This window comes from Protomyctophum bolini (assembly GCF_963924005.1).
Source record: "Protomyctophum bolini genome assembly, chromosome: 24".
In the NCBI taxonomy this organism is placed as follows: domain Eukaryota; kingdom Metazoa; phylum Chordata; class Actinopteri; order Myctophiformes; family Myctophidae; genus Protomyctophum; species Protomyctophum bolini.
This window is the reverse complement of record NC_137885.1, coordinates 8784218-8798732: the sequence shown is the minus strand read 5'-3', so window position 1 is coordinate 8798732 and position 14515 is coordinate 8784218. Positions and strand designations below refer to the sequence as shown.

Here is a 14515-nt window from a genome sequence, read left to right as displayed (position 1 = left end):
GCGTGTGTGTGTGTGTGCGTGTGTGTGTGTGTGTGTGTGTGTGTGTGTGTGTGTGTGTGTGTGTGTGTGCGCTCTCAGAGAATGGGATTGTGTTGTCATCCATGGGGGGAGGAAAGCAATTAGGGTTGCAGCTATTGATTATTTTGTTAGTGATTTTGTCGCCCCGATTCACTGCATAATCATGTCTTAAGATGGTTATGTTTTAGACAAAATCGGGAAATAAACAATTGAGGACAAATAGTACAAATAGCCGATGTACAAGCTCACAACGCGTGACATTGTGAAACGTTGCGAGCCTGTATGTATATACAGGTCACCCATGTTTGCTCTTTAGGAAAAGGAAATTGACATTCCAAATGTTTATTACAAAATGTATTTAGTATACATTTTTCTTCATAAATCAGCTAAATTGATCAAATGCTGCACCCCGAGGAGCAATGAAACAAATAAAAGGTTATCATCGGAAATGGTGGAGGGGGCGGGGCCTGATATCAAAAATATTTACACGTATCTGAACATGTTTAGAGAGAGAGCGAGAGAGAGAGAGAGAGAGAGAGAGAGAGAGGGAGAGGGGTAAAATAAAGCTGTCAACTAAATAAAATAAAAATAATAATAAAATAAAACAACAATAGAAGCTCTTCAATATCTTTTTGTATGGTTAAAATTTCAAACTCACAACTATACACCGTTTTATTTAATATTTTTTAAACTTTCTTTACAAAGTCTTCCATAAATACATTTCAGGCTCTGGTGGGGTTGGGGAGAGGGGTATTTATTTGACGTACTGTGCCCCACAGTCAAGGTGTGATACGCACGGAGGGATCATGAAAGGATCGCGTGGCGCCGCTCCTCCGCCACTGTTCGGTAAATTGCCTTTGAGCGGTCAGAGTCCGCCGTCCCCCCCCGGTTGAATGGTGCTTCTTGTCGACAACGGTATATCGTTCGCGCTTGTGTTCCGGGCTTGTGTTATCAGTCCTCCACAGATTTTGCTTCTCTTTTCTTTTGGTAAAACTCTCCTCGGTGAAAAGCTTGGCTCCGCCATATCACCAAGAGCAAAAAAAAACATTCACTTTGAAACGTTTTCTCAAAGGGTGCTGTATATTCAATAAATGTGAAGTCTTCAAGGAAGGCATGGTAGCAAAATATCGTCTCGTTCCGCTGAGACTTTGGAGTTTTGTCCGTCACTCCACCCCCCCTACCCCCCTCCCCCACAGCCCCTTTCCCCGTTTGAGTAATGGCTCTCAAAGTGGGATCCCAGGGGACCCTCAGCGTTCCTCGAGGGGGGGGGGGGGGGGGTTCCAAATGGACCCTTCCAGGTCTGTAACTCTGACAATGTGCAGATGGAACCGAATCCGGTTCCAATTGCACACACTCTGCAAGTCTGCAGAGTTATGTGGGGGTCCTTGAAATAATAATAACGGTAATAATAATAATAAAAAAAGAGTCTGAGAACCTCTCTCCATCGACTCCCAGAGGGTGGGGTGTGCGGTGTTTCGGCGCCCCCCCCTGGCGGAGCTATACCCTGGTGGTGGAGTGCCCGTGGGGCAGGTTGGTACTGTTCTGGCTGCCCCCGCCGAACGACGCGCCGGTGAAGCTGTGCAGCGGCTGCAGGCCCGCCAGGGCGTTGGGGATCATGGTGATGGCGCTGGGGGGCGGGGTCATCAGCGGGATGTCGTCGGGCGACCGGCGCAGCGTGAGCGTGTAGTCGGGCGGGCAGGCCAGGCGCTGCAGCGCCTCGTGAGCCTGCATGGCCTCGTGCGCCTGCAGCACCGCCTCGCACTCGTGCTGGTGCTCGTGGTGCTCGTGTTCCAGCAGCTGCTGCTGCTTCATCTGCAGCGACATCAGCTCCTCGCTCTGCAAGCGACAAGAGAAAGCATATGCAATTTGTTCTTAATAGTTCAGCAACCCGCCACCGTTCACCACCTATTCTATTTGGCTGGAGAAGAAGATGGGCCTCCTCGTCTCCTCAAAACAACAATGGAGAAGGTGGTCGCGGTGATTAATCACTCGCTAAGAGTCTTTAGAAGCATTCATATTTTAGCTGCGTGGTCACGGAGAAGAGCTATAGAGCGCCGCAGTCCCCGCCCCCTTTCAGAAAAGCGAGTGGCCCAGGAAGTGGAAGCCCCATGCATTCTCCCATCGGCACTTTTAATATAATTTATTTAAGACGGTTACGCCGCGGACAAAGCCAATTCGGATCGTGACGAATCATGACAATGAACACAATATTTTGGGACGATCAAATCATTAGAAAGAAGAAAAGAAAGTCAGGAGACAACACTATTTGTTTTATTTTTCGTCTTATAAATTATTTGATCGGCCCAAAACATTGTGTTCATTGTCATGATTCGTCACGATCCGAGTTGGCTTTGTCCGCGGCGTAACCGTCTTTAAATAAATTATATTAAAAGTGCCGATGGGAGAATGCATGGGGCTTCCACTTCCTGGACCACTCGCTTTTCTGAAAGGGGGCGGGACTGCGGCGCTCTATTGAGCTACTAAACACAGTCGCTTTATTTATCCAGCGCGATTGGAAATGGAAAACTGTTAAAAATTACCAGAAAGGCCTCATCCACTCATCCTTTTCAGTGCATTGAGGCTGAAGGGGAAGCAATCGAACATGGAGCTGCGGCTTGATGAGAGCTTTGATTAGCGGTACGCCAACTTTATACCATACCAGAGACTGTAGAAATGGGACCCAGTGCCTCCCTGCTTGGCACTCAGCATCAAGGGTTGGATTGGTCCCTGCGACATACTAGCGTCATGTCCAGGGGGTGTACTTGTACATCAAGCTGCCTCACAGAAACAGGAGATGGGCTCCTGCCCTATGGGCCCCATGGCTCGGCAAGGCTACTTACTTAATTACTTACTTACACCAACTTTATAGGTTTATCATTAAATAAACGGCTAATTGACATGTGAAAGGCGTCGTTGGCGGTGCGGTATATCATTGAAAAGGCGTTAAATAAGTCCTTAGCCAAGAATGAGTTGTAAAAGTGTCAGTACTGCAATATAAGGTAGTAGAACTCCGGAATTCAAAATGTACTTGAGTCAAAGTACAAAACTATAGTGGCATCAATAATGTACTTAAAGCAGTGGTTTTCAACCATTTCCACATCCCACAGTTCATTATTTATGTGGCATTTGAGCCACGGACAACCATTTGATGACATTTAGCCTCGCAGACCCAAAACTGAAGAATATTTTGTTATCTTCTCCATGCTCTAATTGTGTAGACTTCTTGTAAATTAAAGTAATGCAGATGTTTAACAATAATGAGTGTAAAAATAAATTTGGTTTCATTTCACGCTCAAGGGTTAAAGATCTATATGGGTCCATTTGCTCTCCATCACCAAAAGCACTCATTATGCAGAGTGTCCAGTTTCAAGTTTTCAAATGTATAAAAAGCTGATCTACAAGCTCACAATGCCGAGACTGAACAAAGTCTAAAGTAGGACTAAAAACTAACGGCTGTGTTATTCAAGAGGCTATAAGACTAAATCAGAAAGTGCCGTCATCATCATCATATAACGCCACACTGACCTGCAGGTGCGCCACGTCGTTCGTGGCATTGGAGGACGACAGCACCACGCCGCCCGCCATCCCGCCCCCTCCTCCGCCGCCGCCCCCCACCGCCGCCACCCGCTGCTGCGGCGTGGGCATGCCGCCGCGCCGGTTGTTGGAGTCGTGCCGCCGCTTGTCCTTCTTGTAGTAGAGCGCGGCGAACGCCAGGATGTTGAGGAAGAGCAGCGAGGCGCCCACGGCAATGGTGACGCTCAGCTCCGTGGAGTAGTCGCGCTTGGTCTCGATCACCACCGTCGACTCGCCCCCGAGGTCGGCGCCGCGGCGCTCCGAGTTCTGCTTGGTGTTGGCGCCGGGCGGCGCGCCCGGGTGGCGCGTGGTCGACGGCCAGGTGTTCTTCCCCGGGAAGCGCTTGGTGTAGGGGTAGGGCGTGGTGTCCTGCGGCGGGACCTTGGTGGTGGTGGACACGTACTGGAAGAGCTCGTTGATGTTGTGCAGGTGGGGCACCAGCTCCAGCCAGAAGGCCACCTTGGTGGCGCGGTAGTGGTCGCGCACTCGCGGCTTCAGGCCGATGTGCAGGTACAGCTGGTCCTTGGGGTTGTACTTGGTCCACGCCACCTCCTCGAAGCGGTTGGGCTTGGTGTGGATGAACTTGGTGTCCTGCGGGACCGGCTGGTTGGGGTCCCTGGGAAGACGGGAAGACATACAGGGGCAGGGAGGTCAGGGATAAACAACATACAGGGGCAGGGAGGTCAGGGATAAACATGTTAGTAAGCCAGTGGTTCGCAAACCTTTTTCATGTCAAGGACCCCCAAATGGACACTAATTAGCCCGCAGACCCCCATTTGAAAAGATATAACAGGGACCCCCATAAGAGAAGATTTCTACGGCTCTAGCAGTGATTCTCAACCCATTTAATTTCAAGGACCCCCAGTTTGACATCCATTAGTCTACAGACCTCCGTTTAATGGCATCTCTATCTCTGAGACACCAATACTAATATATTGTAAAATCAATGTTAATTTAACTCTGGAAGTGTACAAACGGAACCAAATGGGTGAGTTACAGACCCATAAGGGTCCATTTGGTTCCAAACTATCATTCAGCTGGGGACCCCCTGGAACTCCCTCAAGGACCCCTGGGGGTCCCCGGACCTCACTTTGGGAACCACTGTAGTAAACAGAAGTGTCATTCAAAGCAGCCTTTTGAATTCCCTGACCATCTGGGACCCGAGGCTAGGCATTTATTTATGCTTCCTACACCGTTCCTATACATATTTTAAGACCAACTCTCAAGGCTAATGGCCTTCATTCATTCTATGCACGCAGAATAACTCTGTGACTAACTCTAGCGACTGTGGCTCAAGAGGTATAGAGCAGGTCGTCCAATGATCCATGGGTCGGCGGTTCGAATCCCGGCTCCTCCTCCTGTCTACATGTCGAAGTGTCCTTGGGCAAGACACTGAACCCCACATTGCTCCCGATGTGCTGGTTGGTGCCTTGCATGGCTTCCGCCGCAATCGGTGTATGAATGGGTGAATGTAATGCACAATCTATGTAAAGCGCCTTGGATAAAGGCGCTACATACATGCACCATTTACTTCCAGGCCGGCTTCCCTACTTCCTTCACATCATTGGTGTTACCGATGATTCTATTTTGTGTACAGTGGTTTTCAAACTTTTCCATTTCAAGGACCCCCATAACTATGAGAGAGCACAAATGGACACGTAAGAGTCCATTTAGTTCCATTTGTACACTCAGAGTTACAGACCCATACAGGCGGGCCATTTGGAACCCACTCAAGGACACTTTTGAGACCCACTGGTGTGCAACATGCACAATAGCAGCACCCTGACTCTGTTTGACCAGAATGGGAACAGGGCCTTCATTAGGATCATTAAAGGGACACTTCACCCTTTTTGCAAAAAAATATATGTTAATGACGTTTAGAAGCTTTAGATCACTTTCCTGGGGGTATTTATGTGTGTAATATGTGGTTTTATCTATCCACTTTATCTATCCACTGCTCCTCCTTGTGGATAGGGGGGGGAGCTGTCTTACTGAGACAACATGTAGTCCAGGAAGGAAGTGAGCCCAGTGTCCATGACATCAGAGACAACAGGCTCACTGCTACAATCTAAAATATCTAAAACCACATATTACACACAAAGACCCCCAGGAAAGTGTTCTAAAGCTTCTAAACGTCATTAACATATTTTTTTTTGCAAAAAGGGTGAAGTGTCCATTTAACACTGACTCTGTTTGACCAGAATGGAACAGAGCCTTCATTAGGATCATTAACACTGACTCTGTTTGACCAGAATGGGAACAGAGCCTTCATTAGGATCATTAACACTGACTATGTTTGACCAGAATGGAACAGAGCCTTCATTAGGATCATTAACACTGACTCTGTTTGACCAGAATGGGAACAGAGCCTTCATTAGGATAATTAACACTGACTCTGTTTGACCATAATGGAACAGAGCCTTCATTAGGATCATTAACACTGACTCTGTTCGACCAGAATGGAACAGAGCCTTCATTAGGATCATTAACACTGACTCCGTTTGACCAGAATGGAACAGAGCCTTCATTAGGATCATTAACACTGACTCCGTTTGACCAGAATGGAACAGAGCCTTCATTAGGATCATTAACACTGACTCTGTTTGACCAGAATGGGAACAGAGCCTTCATTAGGATCATTAACACTGACTCTGTTTGACCAGAATGGGAACAGAGCCTTCATTAGGATCATTAACACTGACTCCGTTTGACCAGAATGGAACAGAGCCTTCATTAGGATCATTAACACTGACTCTGTTTGACCAGAATGGGAACAGAGCCTTCATTAGGATCATTAACACTGACTCTGTTCGACCAGAATGGAACAGAGCCTTCGTTAGTATCATCGGCAACACCTGTGAAGGAAGTAGGGAAGGGGGCGGGGCCCAAGTGTGTCTGTAGCCCATTTACATTGCTTAGCTACAGTTTGATATGGATTGGGCCACACAGTAGTGTCAAATTAACTCTGAGAGTGTGAAGCCCACTGTCAAGAGTTACAGACCCACCGAGGCCCCGTTCGGGTTCACAGGTCTCTCAAATCAAAGAGTGCGCAAATGGAACCGAACAGACCGCTATTGGCACACTCTCAGCGTTACAGACCCTTAAGGGGGAGCCCAGGTGGTCCCATGGACCTGGGCGTTGAGGAGCCAGTGATTTAAAGTGTCATCTCGCGGTGGACATGCGGTGAGCCAGCAGCCAGCAGCCAGCAGGGCTGATCATTAAGTACCTCTTATAGAAACATGTGGCCAGCAGAGCACATACACACATCACGGTGGCAGATTGTCTATAAGGTGTTCCGCTCTCGGCCAATAGGACTTCATGATGCATGTCACCCGGTTAATAGCTTCCTCCTGGGCCCAGGGAGAAGCCAGCGTGTCATGGCACGGTGCCAAAGGGGCACAATATACCTACTATATACAGTATACACAGGACAGTGTGCATAATGATGTACTGTGCGTGTGAACACGTGCGTACAAGGCTGATGGTCAACCACATGGCATGTCATGAAAAAGAAAGCATTTCCCTGAACGTGTTGGCGGTGTGTTGAACAGGGTACTTGACAGAGGACCTTGCAGAGAGAGAGCAGTGCCTTTCAAAGACTTCACTAGAACATGAGTGGCAACAACAATCTGGCTAATAGGACATAGCAGTGGCATCTTTTCATTAGTTTTTCCTATAGAGATTTCTAAAAAAAAATATTATTATATCAATTATTTTAAGGCTATAGAATCAAGCCATCCAAGATCCTGGTGAATCATCAAATCAAATCAAACCCAAACTTTATTTATATAGCACATTCATAACAGCAGAAGCTGACCAAAGTGCTGTACAGGCTGGAACAAGCAGAGCATCGCCATGAAAATGGTCAAAAATAGTTTTTCAGCAATTATTTGCGGGCCCTACTTGTAATGTGCTCTGAACCCACATGGTAGTTCAATGAATAGTCCATCTTATCTGTATCATCAGTCGCTGTTACTGCAGCTGGAATGAGCTATCCCGTTTGGGTCATTTACGGTGGCTGTGTCAATGCCAAATTGACAGTTTAACTGTCCATTGCGGTCACTTAAAAGACCGCTTCACCCATTTTCCGACCCATCTTCGTGTAATTGGACCTCACTAATGCACATTGTTAAGATCTGTCAACCGACTCCCGTGTCTCAGAGGTGGGCTGCCTGTGGACACTGGACACAGTTGGAAAGCTGTCTACTAACTCAGACATTTTCATGCCAAGGACTCCCAAATTAATATTCCGTGCCTATTACTGGAGTATAGGCTACACTGGGTCAGGAACATTTGTGGGTCACGGACACATTGTTTAAAAACAAAATGCAAAGATTTTTTTTTCAGTAATTTCATGAAGAAATCAAAGAAAAATAAGACAGATTTAGAACAAATGTTTAAGAAGTAGTGAAAATAGCCGATCTTCAAGCTCACAATGCGTCGCTTCGCGCCGCATTGTGAGCTTTTAGATCAGCTATTTTCACTAATTTGGGTCCCAGGCAAACATCTAATGGGCTGGGCTATACTGGGCTATACTGTGTGTCCACCACTGCAGGAGGGACCATAGCTTCCATGTTGTGTTTGCATTATAATTATTATTCCACATTTTTCACTGCAGGTCAGACTTGAGCCGGATCTCATGTGACTCTGTGGCACCGATTTCATTAACTTTGGATAAGTACTGTGATGGGGGAGGGGAGGGGGAGGGGGGGCAACAACCTTGAAGCTGACACTGTGGGGGGAGAGAGAGAGAGAGAGAGAGAGAGAGAGAGAGAAGTAGATGGAGAGATGGAGAGATGGAGAGAGACAGACACAGCGAGAGATGGTGAGACAGACAGACAGACAGACAGCTTCCATTTGAATCCTAAACAGAGATGACTCCATGCAGTGTGAGTCACATTGCACTCACGCTCTCTCTCCCTCTCTCCCTCTCTCTCTCCCCTTCCCCACACACCCCGACACAGATGATGCCCCTGCCTGCTTATGGAAGATAGGCCAACAGCCTGCGCACGTGTGTGTGTGTGTGTGTGTGTGTGTGTGTGTGTGTACACACACAGCTGTGTTAGTCAGGTGGGCTGCGTCTCAGAGGGGCAGACAGAGTCACAGCCCCCCCCCCCCTCGGTTATAATCCCAGATGACCTTGTGACCTCTACTGAATGGGGTCGTTGCAGCCTGAGCCCCCTTTAATCAGTGGTACCCAGTAAAGATAAGACAGGAATGAACAAATAAAAGAGGGCTCTTCGGATGAAAAGAATAATAAAAAAATTATAGCTGCAAGCAGCGATAAGGCGGGACCAAGAAAGAAGACAATACGCAATAAGAACAATATGCACACATAAGACTCATGAGCTGAGTTGTCAGTACCCGGATTTGAACACACAACCTTGTAGTCCGAAGGCAAGAGCTCTACTACTACAGTCACTACATTGTAAACAGGAAAATCAGTGTTTTTGATAATAGTGTGTGTCTTGGTTATGTTTTGCTGTAATCTTTCTCACATACAAACTTCTCTTCAACTGGGATTTCAGATAATGGTCCATACATTGCATGTAGAACGTTTCACGCAAATTGCTTAAAAAAAACAGGCAGAAAATCAGGTATAAGCATTTTTCAAACTGCTCAAAATGGCAGAAAATCTGAGGGCGGAGCTTACTTGTCAAAGTGACAGATGTGTTCCCCATGAGTCAAGGAACATGTGGAAACGAGTGCCATGACCAAATGAGGCATGAGTTAAGCCTGTTCAAAGGTTTCATTTTCAAAAAATTGCTATAGCTCATTCACTTAAATAAAATGTACTAAGATTTCTTGTCCAAAGTTCAAGTGTAGAAGTTTTTGTGCATTTTGATCAAAGATCCTGGGAGGAGATACATTTGAAATGTTTTTCATATAATTCAAAATGGCGGGTGATCTAAGGGTCAGAGGTCAAAAGTCAGAACACGGAAGTTGTTCGGCATGAGGAGACACATATGTGTATCAAAGTGTCTTTGCATGTTCTCCCCGTGTCCCCTAGGGTAGGTACCCTCACAAAAAACATGCAGTAATCCTGGTCTCTAAACTGCCTCCCCCTGGCCAGCCGGGGCGCCTGATGGAGGGGAAAGGAACTGGTTGGAATAACGTGTTCTTTCCACGCGCTACGTCCAACCAGGGAAACTCCCCCCTGTCAGGTGTAAAGGAGCAACTTGGACACTCAGGCATGAAGGAAGCATGAGTTCAAGTCCGTTGCTCTCCCCAGGTTGGCGGAGGGTGTGTAGAGCCCAGGATCACATTAGATGATTGACACGGGTGAAAAATGGGTTACAAAATCGTGGGATAAAAAATATATATAAAAAAATTAAATAATAGCAGATCCACAAGCTTGAAACATGGCACAAAGCAAGGTGTTTTGAACTTATAGATCTGCTACTTATGCCATGTCCTCACAGAGACGATGTACAATGTTAGCCAATAGTTTAAAGTTTCAGACCATAACTACAGTATATACTGTTCTACTGTAGAATGCCAACACAAGTCAGTTTGGAGACTCCCTATAAGGGCCAGAGAGTTGCTTGATAGAGAGAGAGAGAGAGAGAGAGAGAGAGAGAGAGAGGCCACTTCTTTGTGTTGACTGCATTGTTCGTCCTCGCAGTGCAGACGCGTTCTGTCTGAAATATCCACCCGGGGCCCTATACTATACGAGAGGCGAGGGAGCCTTTCCAAAAGCACACACCTGACACATGGGATGCATGACATCTTATTACGGTGTCACTGTCTTCACGATGGCCCGGGACCATATATGATCCAAACATATCCAAGCATAAAAATAACCACATTATTTTGTACCGGGGGGAAAAAGGCTTTCCCTTCCCTGCACACTGGAACTTTTTCAAAGCTCACTTTGTGTACTTTGCAGTATACACACCATACTAAATAATGATGTATCGTTTAGGATCCAATTCATGAGTCATCTTTGAATATTTTTTGTTTGTTTATTCAGGCAAATCTTGCAGTTAAATCATTGCGTCGTACAGCCTAGTTGGCTCATTTTATCATCATGCAATTACATTGTCAAGTGTTTTCCAAAATGTATGCATTGTGTATACTGTACAAAGACTATGTATTTAAATTCATAAGTCTATTGATGTCTTTTATTTAGGCTATACTGCCTCGTAAATCGGCAGAGCTCACACTTTCAAGATTCGAGATTCTTTCTCAGTTTTAATTGGTTAGAATCACGAGGAATGTCCATTGATATCGATATATTTGATATACTGCAGAAAGAGTGTGTTTCAAATCATCAAGGAATGCCCCTATTCCCCCTATGGCCCTATTCCTTGATATAAAGCATAGATCTTTTGCTTAATCTATGGTTTAGTATTCTTCTCCACCAATAGAACTCTTTTTATTTGTCTGTTTGAAGTGCTTGGCTGCACTAGCTACCTTTTAGTGTTTGCTAACTTCAGGGGGTGAGGAATAAAACAAATACCTTACTCCGTTACCTATAAACAGTGGTGGAAGGAGTAGTCAATCATCTTTTTTACTTTAGTAAAAGTATCAATACTACAATGCAGAAATGTGATTTACGAGTACAAGTCTGGTATTCAGAATTTACTTGTAGTAAAAGTAATGCCATCAAAACATACTTTTATTATGCAGACATCTTCCATTTAATGTTTTCAAAATGCATTTAAAATAGCAGATCTACAAGCTTGTAGATTGGCAATTTTAGCCAAAGTCAATGTAGGGCTGGCGTGATTAATGTATGTTTTGTAAGTGACTAAAGTTGTCCAATAATTGTAGCGGAGTAAAAGTACTACAGTATATTTGCCTCTGAGACATAAAGGAGTAGAAGTTAAAGGTATTGAAAATTGGAATCACTAAAATACCTAAAAAAATTGTACTTTAAATCCAGTAATTGAGGACCTGCACTTAGTTGCTTTTGGCACGCTGTGGTGATTGGTCTCCGTACTTTGCATACATTAAATACACAAGTTACGTAATATTTTGACTGTAATTTTCCAATCCCATTTCTGCCTATAATTCATGTACGTTTTAAGTGCATCATGTATTGATATATTGGAGGCTTGACCTGCAGCACAGTAACGGTACACTAAACGATACTGATTAACCCATTCTGAACGGGAACCCATTTTGGTGGCTTAATTGTGCCAAATGTCACAAAGTTCCATCACGGCATTCCTGAGATATCGTGTTCACAAGATTTGGACGGATGAACGGAAACCATAAAGCCTTCGGTCTCAGTGTAAATATCAGTAGTAAATTAACGCTCAAGATTTTGTGTATAAACTTAATTCCCTAAAAAAAAATACTCCACCTTATTTAAAAGTAACTAAAACATTTTTACCGTTTGATCGCAATAAAAACATAATTTTCACTCATTCTGGCACACACACACGCACACACACACACAGGCTGTAAAGCCATTAACAGGAGCCGTAGGGAGTGTGTGTGTTGTGTGGGGAGAGAGCAATGGGGTTGAGAGTCACATACTGTGGAGAAAAAGGCCCGCCTTAAGGGTAATTCATATTTTATGACCAATTAAAATATATTTTTATATCAATTCTGAACATGTTAGCAATGCTTTACACTTACTTACGTATGTAGGCACCAAAATGTTGATATATTTTAATCAGACCCATCTGAACTGAGTGGTGCTGTCCTGTACTGTACTTGTCCTGTCCTGTCCTGTCCTGTATGTGCGTGCGTTTGTGCGTGTGTTAATTAGGCTGCGCAACAGTGACATTTGGTAGTGAAAAGGCGATATGTTCGGACCCAGCCAGCCAGCCAAGGACACACACATGCGGAGCTATATCTCCGCATAGGATCTGGCTGCACAACTCAAAAATTAAATCTTAAAAAGTAAAAAAGATGTGCATAATTCTCTGTACCACATGCCCATGCACCAGACAGCGGTGATGATATGCATCGCTCTCTCATGACTGTGTGCCCATAGACAGCCTGCTCCTGTCCTTGTCTATCTATCAGACTCCTAATGATGACTCACATCTTCCAGACACCTCTGCAAATGTACCGCATTGTCGTCTCTGTCGGGTGGAAATGAAATGGGATTCAAATTCAAAAGCAGCAAAAGCGAAAGCATAGTGAGCTTGTATCAGCTATTTTCAAAAGTAGTACACTTTGAATTCCTGACTTGTGAGATGTACAGTAAGTGCCTTTTCCACCACTGAGCAGTGAAGTGGTGTTTACACTGCAGCCCTCACTGTATTCTGGTGTTTTGACACTGGTTTGTTTTGGTCTACAGCAGTGGCTTTCAACCAGTACGTCCGGGGACCACCAGTCGTCTTTGAGGGGGTTCCAGGTGGTCCCCAGCTAAATGATGGAGAGTTGGTAACCAAATGGACCCTTATTGATCTTTAACTCAGCTCTTTAGCTTCATTTTACGCTCTCAAGAGTTAAATTATTGTTAAACATCTGCACTACTTAATTTACAAGATGTCTCCCCAATTAGAGAATGTAGGAGAACTGTAATTTTGATCAACGTCTGCCTGTTATCTCTAATGTTACCACATCAATACAGCATGGAGATGTGGACACAATCTTATCCAACGACAATGTTTTGGGTCTGAGAAGCTAAATCTCATCAAACGGTGGTTCGTGGCTCAAATGCTGAATAATTAATGGGTCTTGATATGAAAAGGGTTGAAAACCACTAGGGCTACAGAAAGACACACAGTGGAAACAGCAAAAGTTAAGGTTTACTGTAGCTAAACACCACCACACTACTCCTATAGGCTGGGGTCCACCTATGCTTTCTTATTATTATATATTATTATTATTAATTAATTAGAGCGACAGAGAGAGAGAGAGAGAGAGAGAGGAGTGTGTGTGTGTGTGTGTGTGTGTGTGTGTGTGTGTGTGTGTGTGTGTGTGTGTGTGTGTGCGTCAATTTAACAAAGGTGCAGATGATCAGAAATCAGCAGAGAGTGATCGACATTTGCGCTACTCTATGCCAAGTTGAAGTGGACTCTGTCCCAGACTTTTTTTTTTCTCCCTGGAAATAAAAACGTCTGGGTTTCCGAGGCTACTACTCCCATGGCTGAGGACTGCCGGTGTACAGGGAAATTATTGCTTAAAATGTATGTATGTTTGTATTTTCAAAAGACTAGTATACATTTTATAATACCTTATGAAACAGGATATTCTGGATAATGAGTCATTTTGCTTTTGGTACTTTAAGTGTATAATGAGGCTTTTTTTAAAACTTTTACTCAAGTCAAGATTTGGACTATAACAGAGTGTTTCTACGTACATTGCACTGATTGCAGTATTGATAATTTCACTTAAGTAAATAAATTGAGCAAGTTTCCCATGCACCACTGGTTGCAATACATGGTTCAATGTATGAGTGAGAGTGTTCCTGACTGTATGAGTGAGAGTGTTCCTGACTGTATGAGTGAAAGTGTTCCTGACTGAATGAGTGAGAGTGTTCCTGACTGTATGAGTGAGAGTGTTCCTGACTGTATGAGTGAGAGTGTTCCTGACTGAATGAGTGAGAGTGTTCCTGACTGTATGAGTGAGAGTGTTCCTGACTGTATGAGTGAGAGTGTTCCTGACTGCATGAGTGAGAGTGTTCCTGACTGTATGAGTGAGAGTGTTCCTGACTGTATGAGTGAGTGTGTTCCTGACTGTATGAGTGAGAGTGTTCCTGACTGAGTGGTCAGATATACAGACACCGAGATGGAGGGCCCATGGCTATAGAATAAGACCAGATAATGGAGAGCTTACAACAGCCAAAGAGAGAGGCAGCTAGCTCTTCATTAAGGCCCTCTGGATGCACTGTCGTCATATTGAAAATCCATTTACATTCACATTTAACAACTTAAACCCTATAAACTCTGTTGCCCCCCCCCCCCCCCCTCTGTACCTGGTGAATCATGACCATAAAACATTTGAAACGTGTCAGAAA

At 44.8% G+C, this 14515-nt stretch overlaps 1 protein-coding gene across 1 annotated transcript in view; it reads right to left on the bottom strand.

The window, feature by feature from the left end:
- Positions 1-1515: 1515 nt before the first annotated feature.
- Positions 1516-14515, bottom strand: part of nlgn4xa (neuroligin 4 X-linked a) — a gene marked incomplete at its 3' end in the record, with an annotated part of 77844 nt that continues 64844 nt past the window's right edge. The window contains exons 5-6 of the mRNA XM_080758400.1: positions 3544-4207; positions 1516-1854 (exon numbers count right to left, since the gene is read on the bottom strand). Coding sequence (XP_080614526.1) covers positions 1516-1854; positions 3544-4207 — 1003 coding nt within the window. The remainder of the gene's footprint in view (positions 1855-3543; positions 4208-14515) is intronic.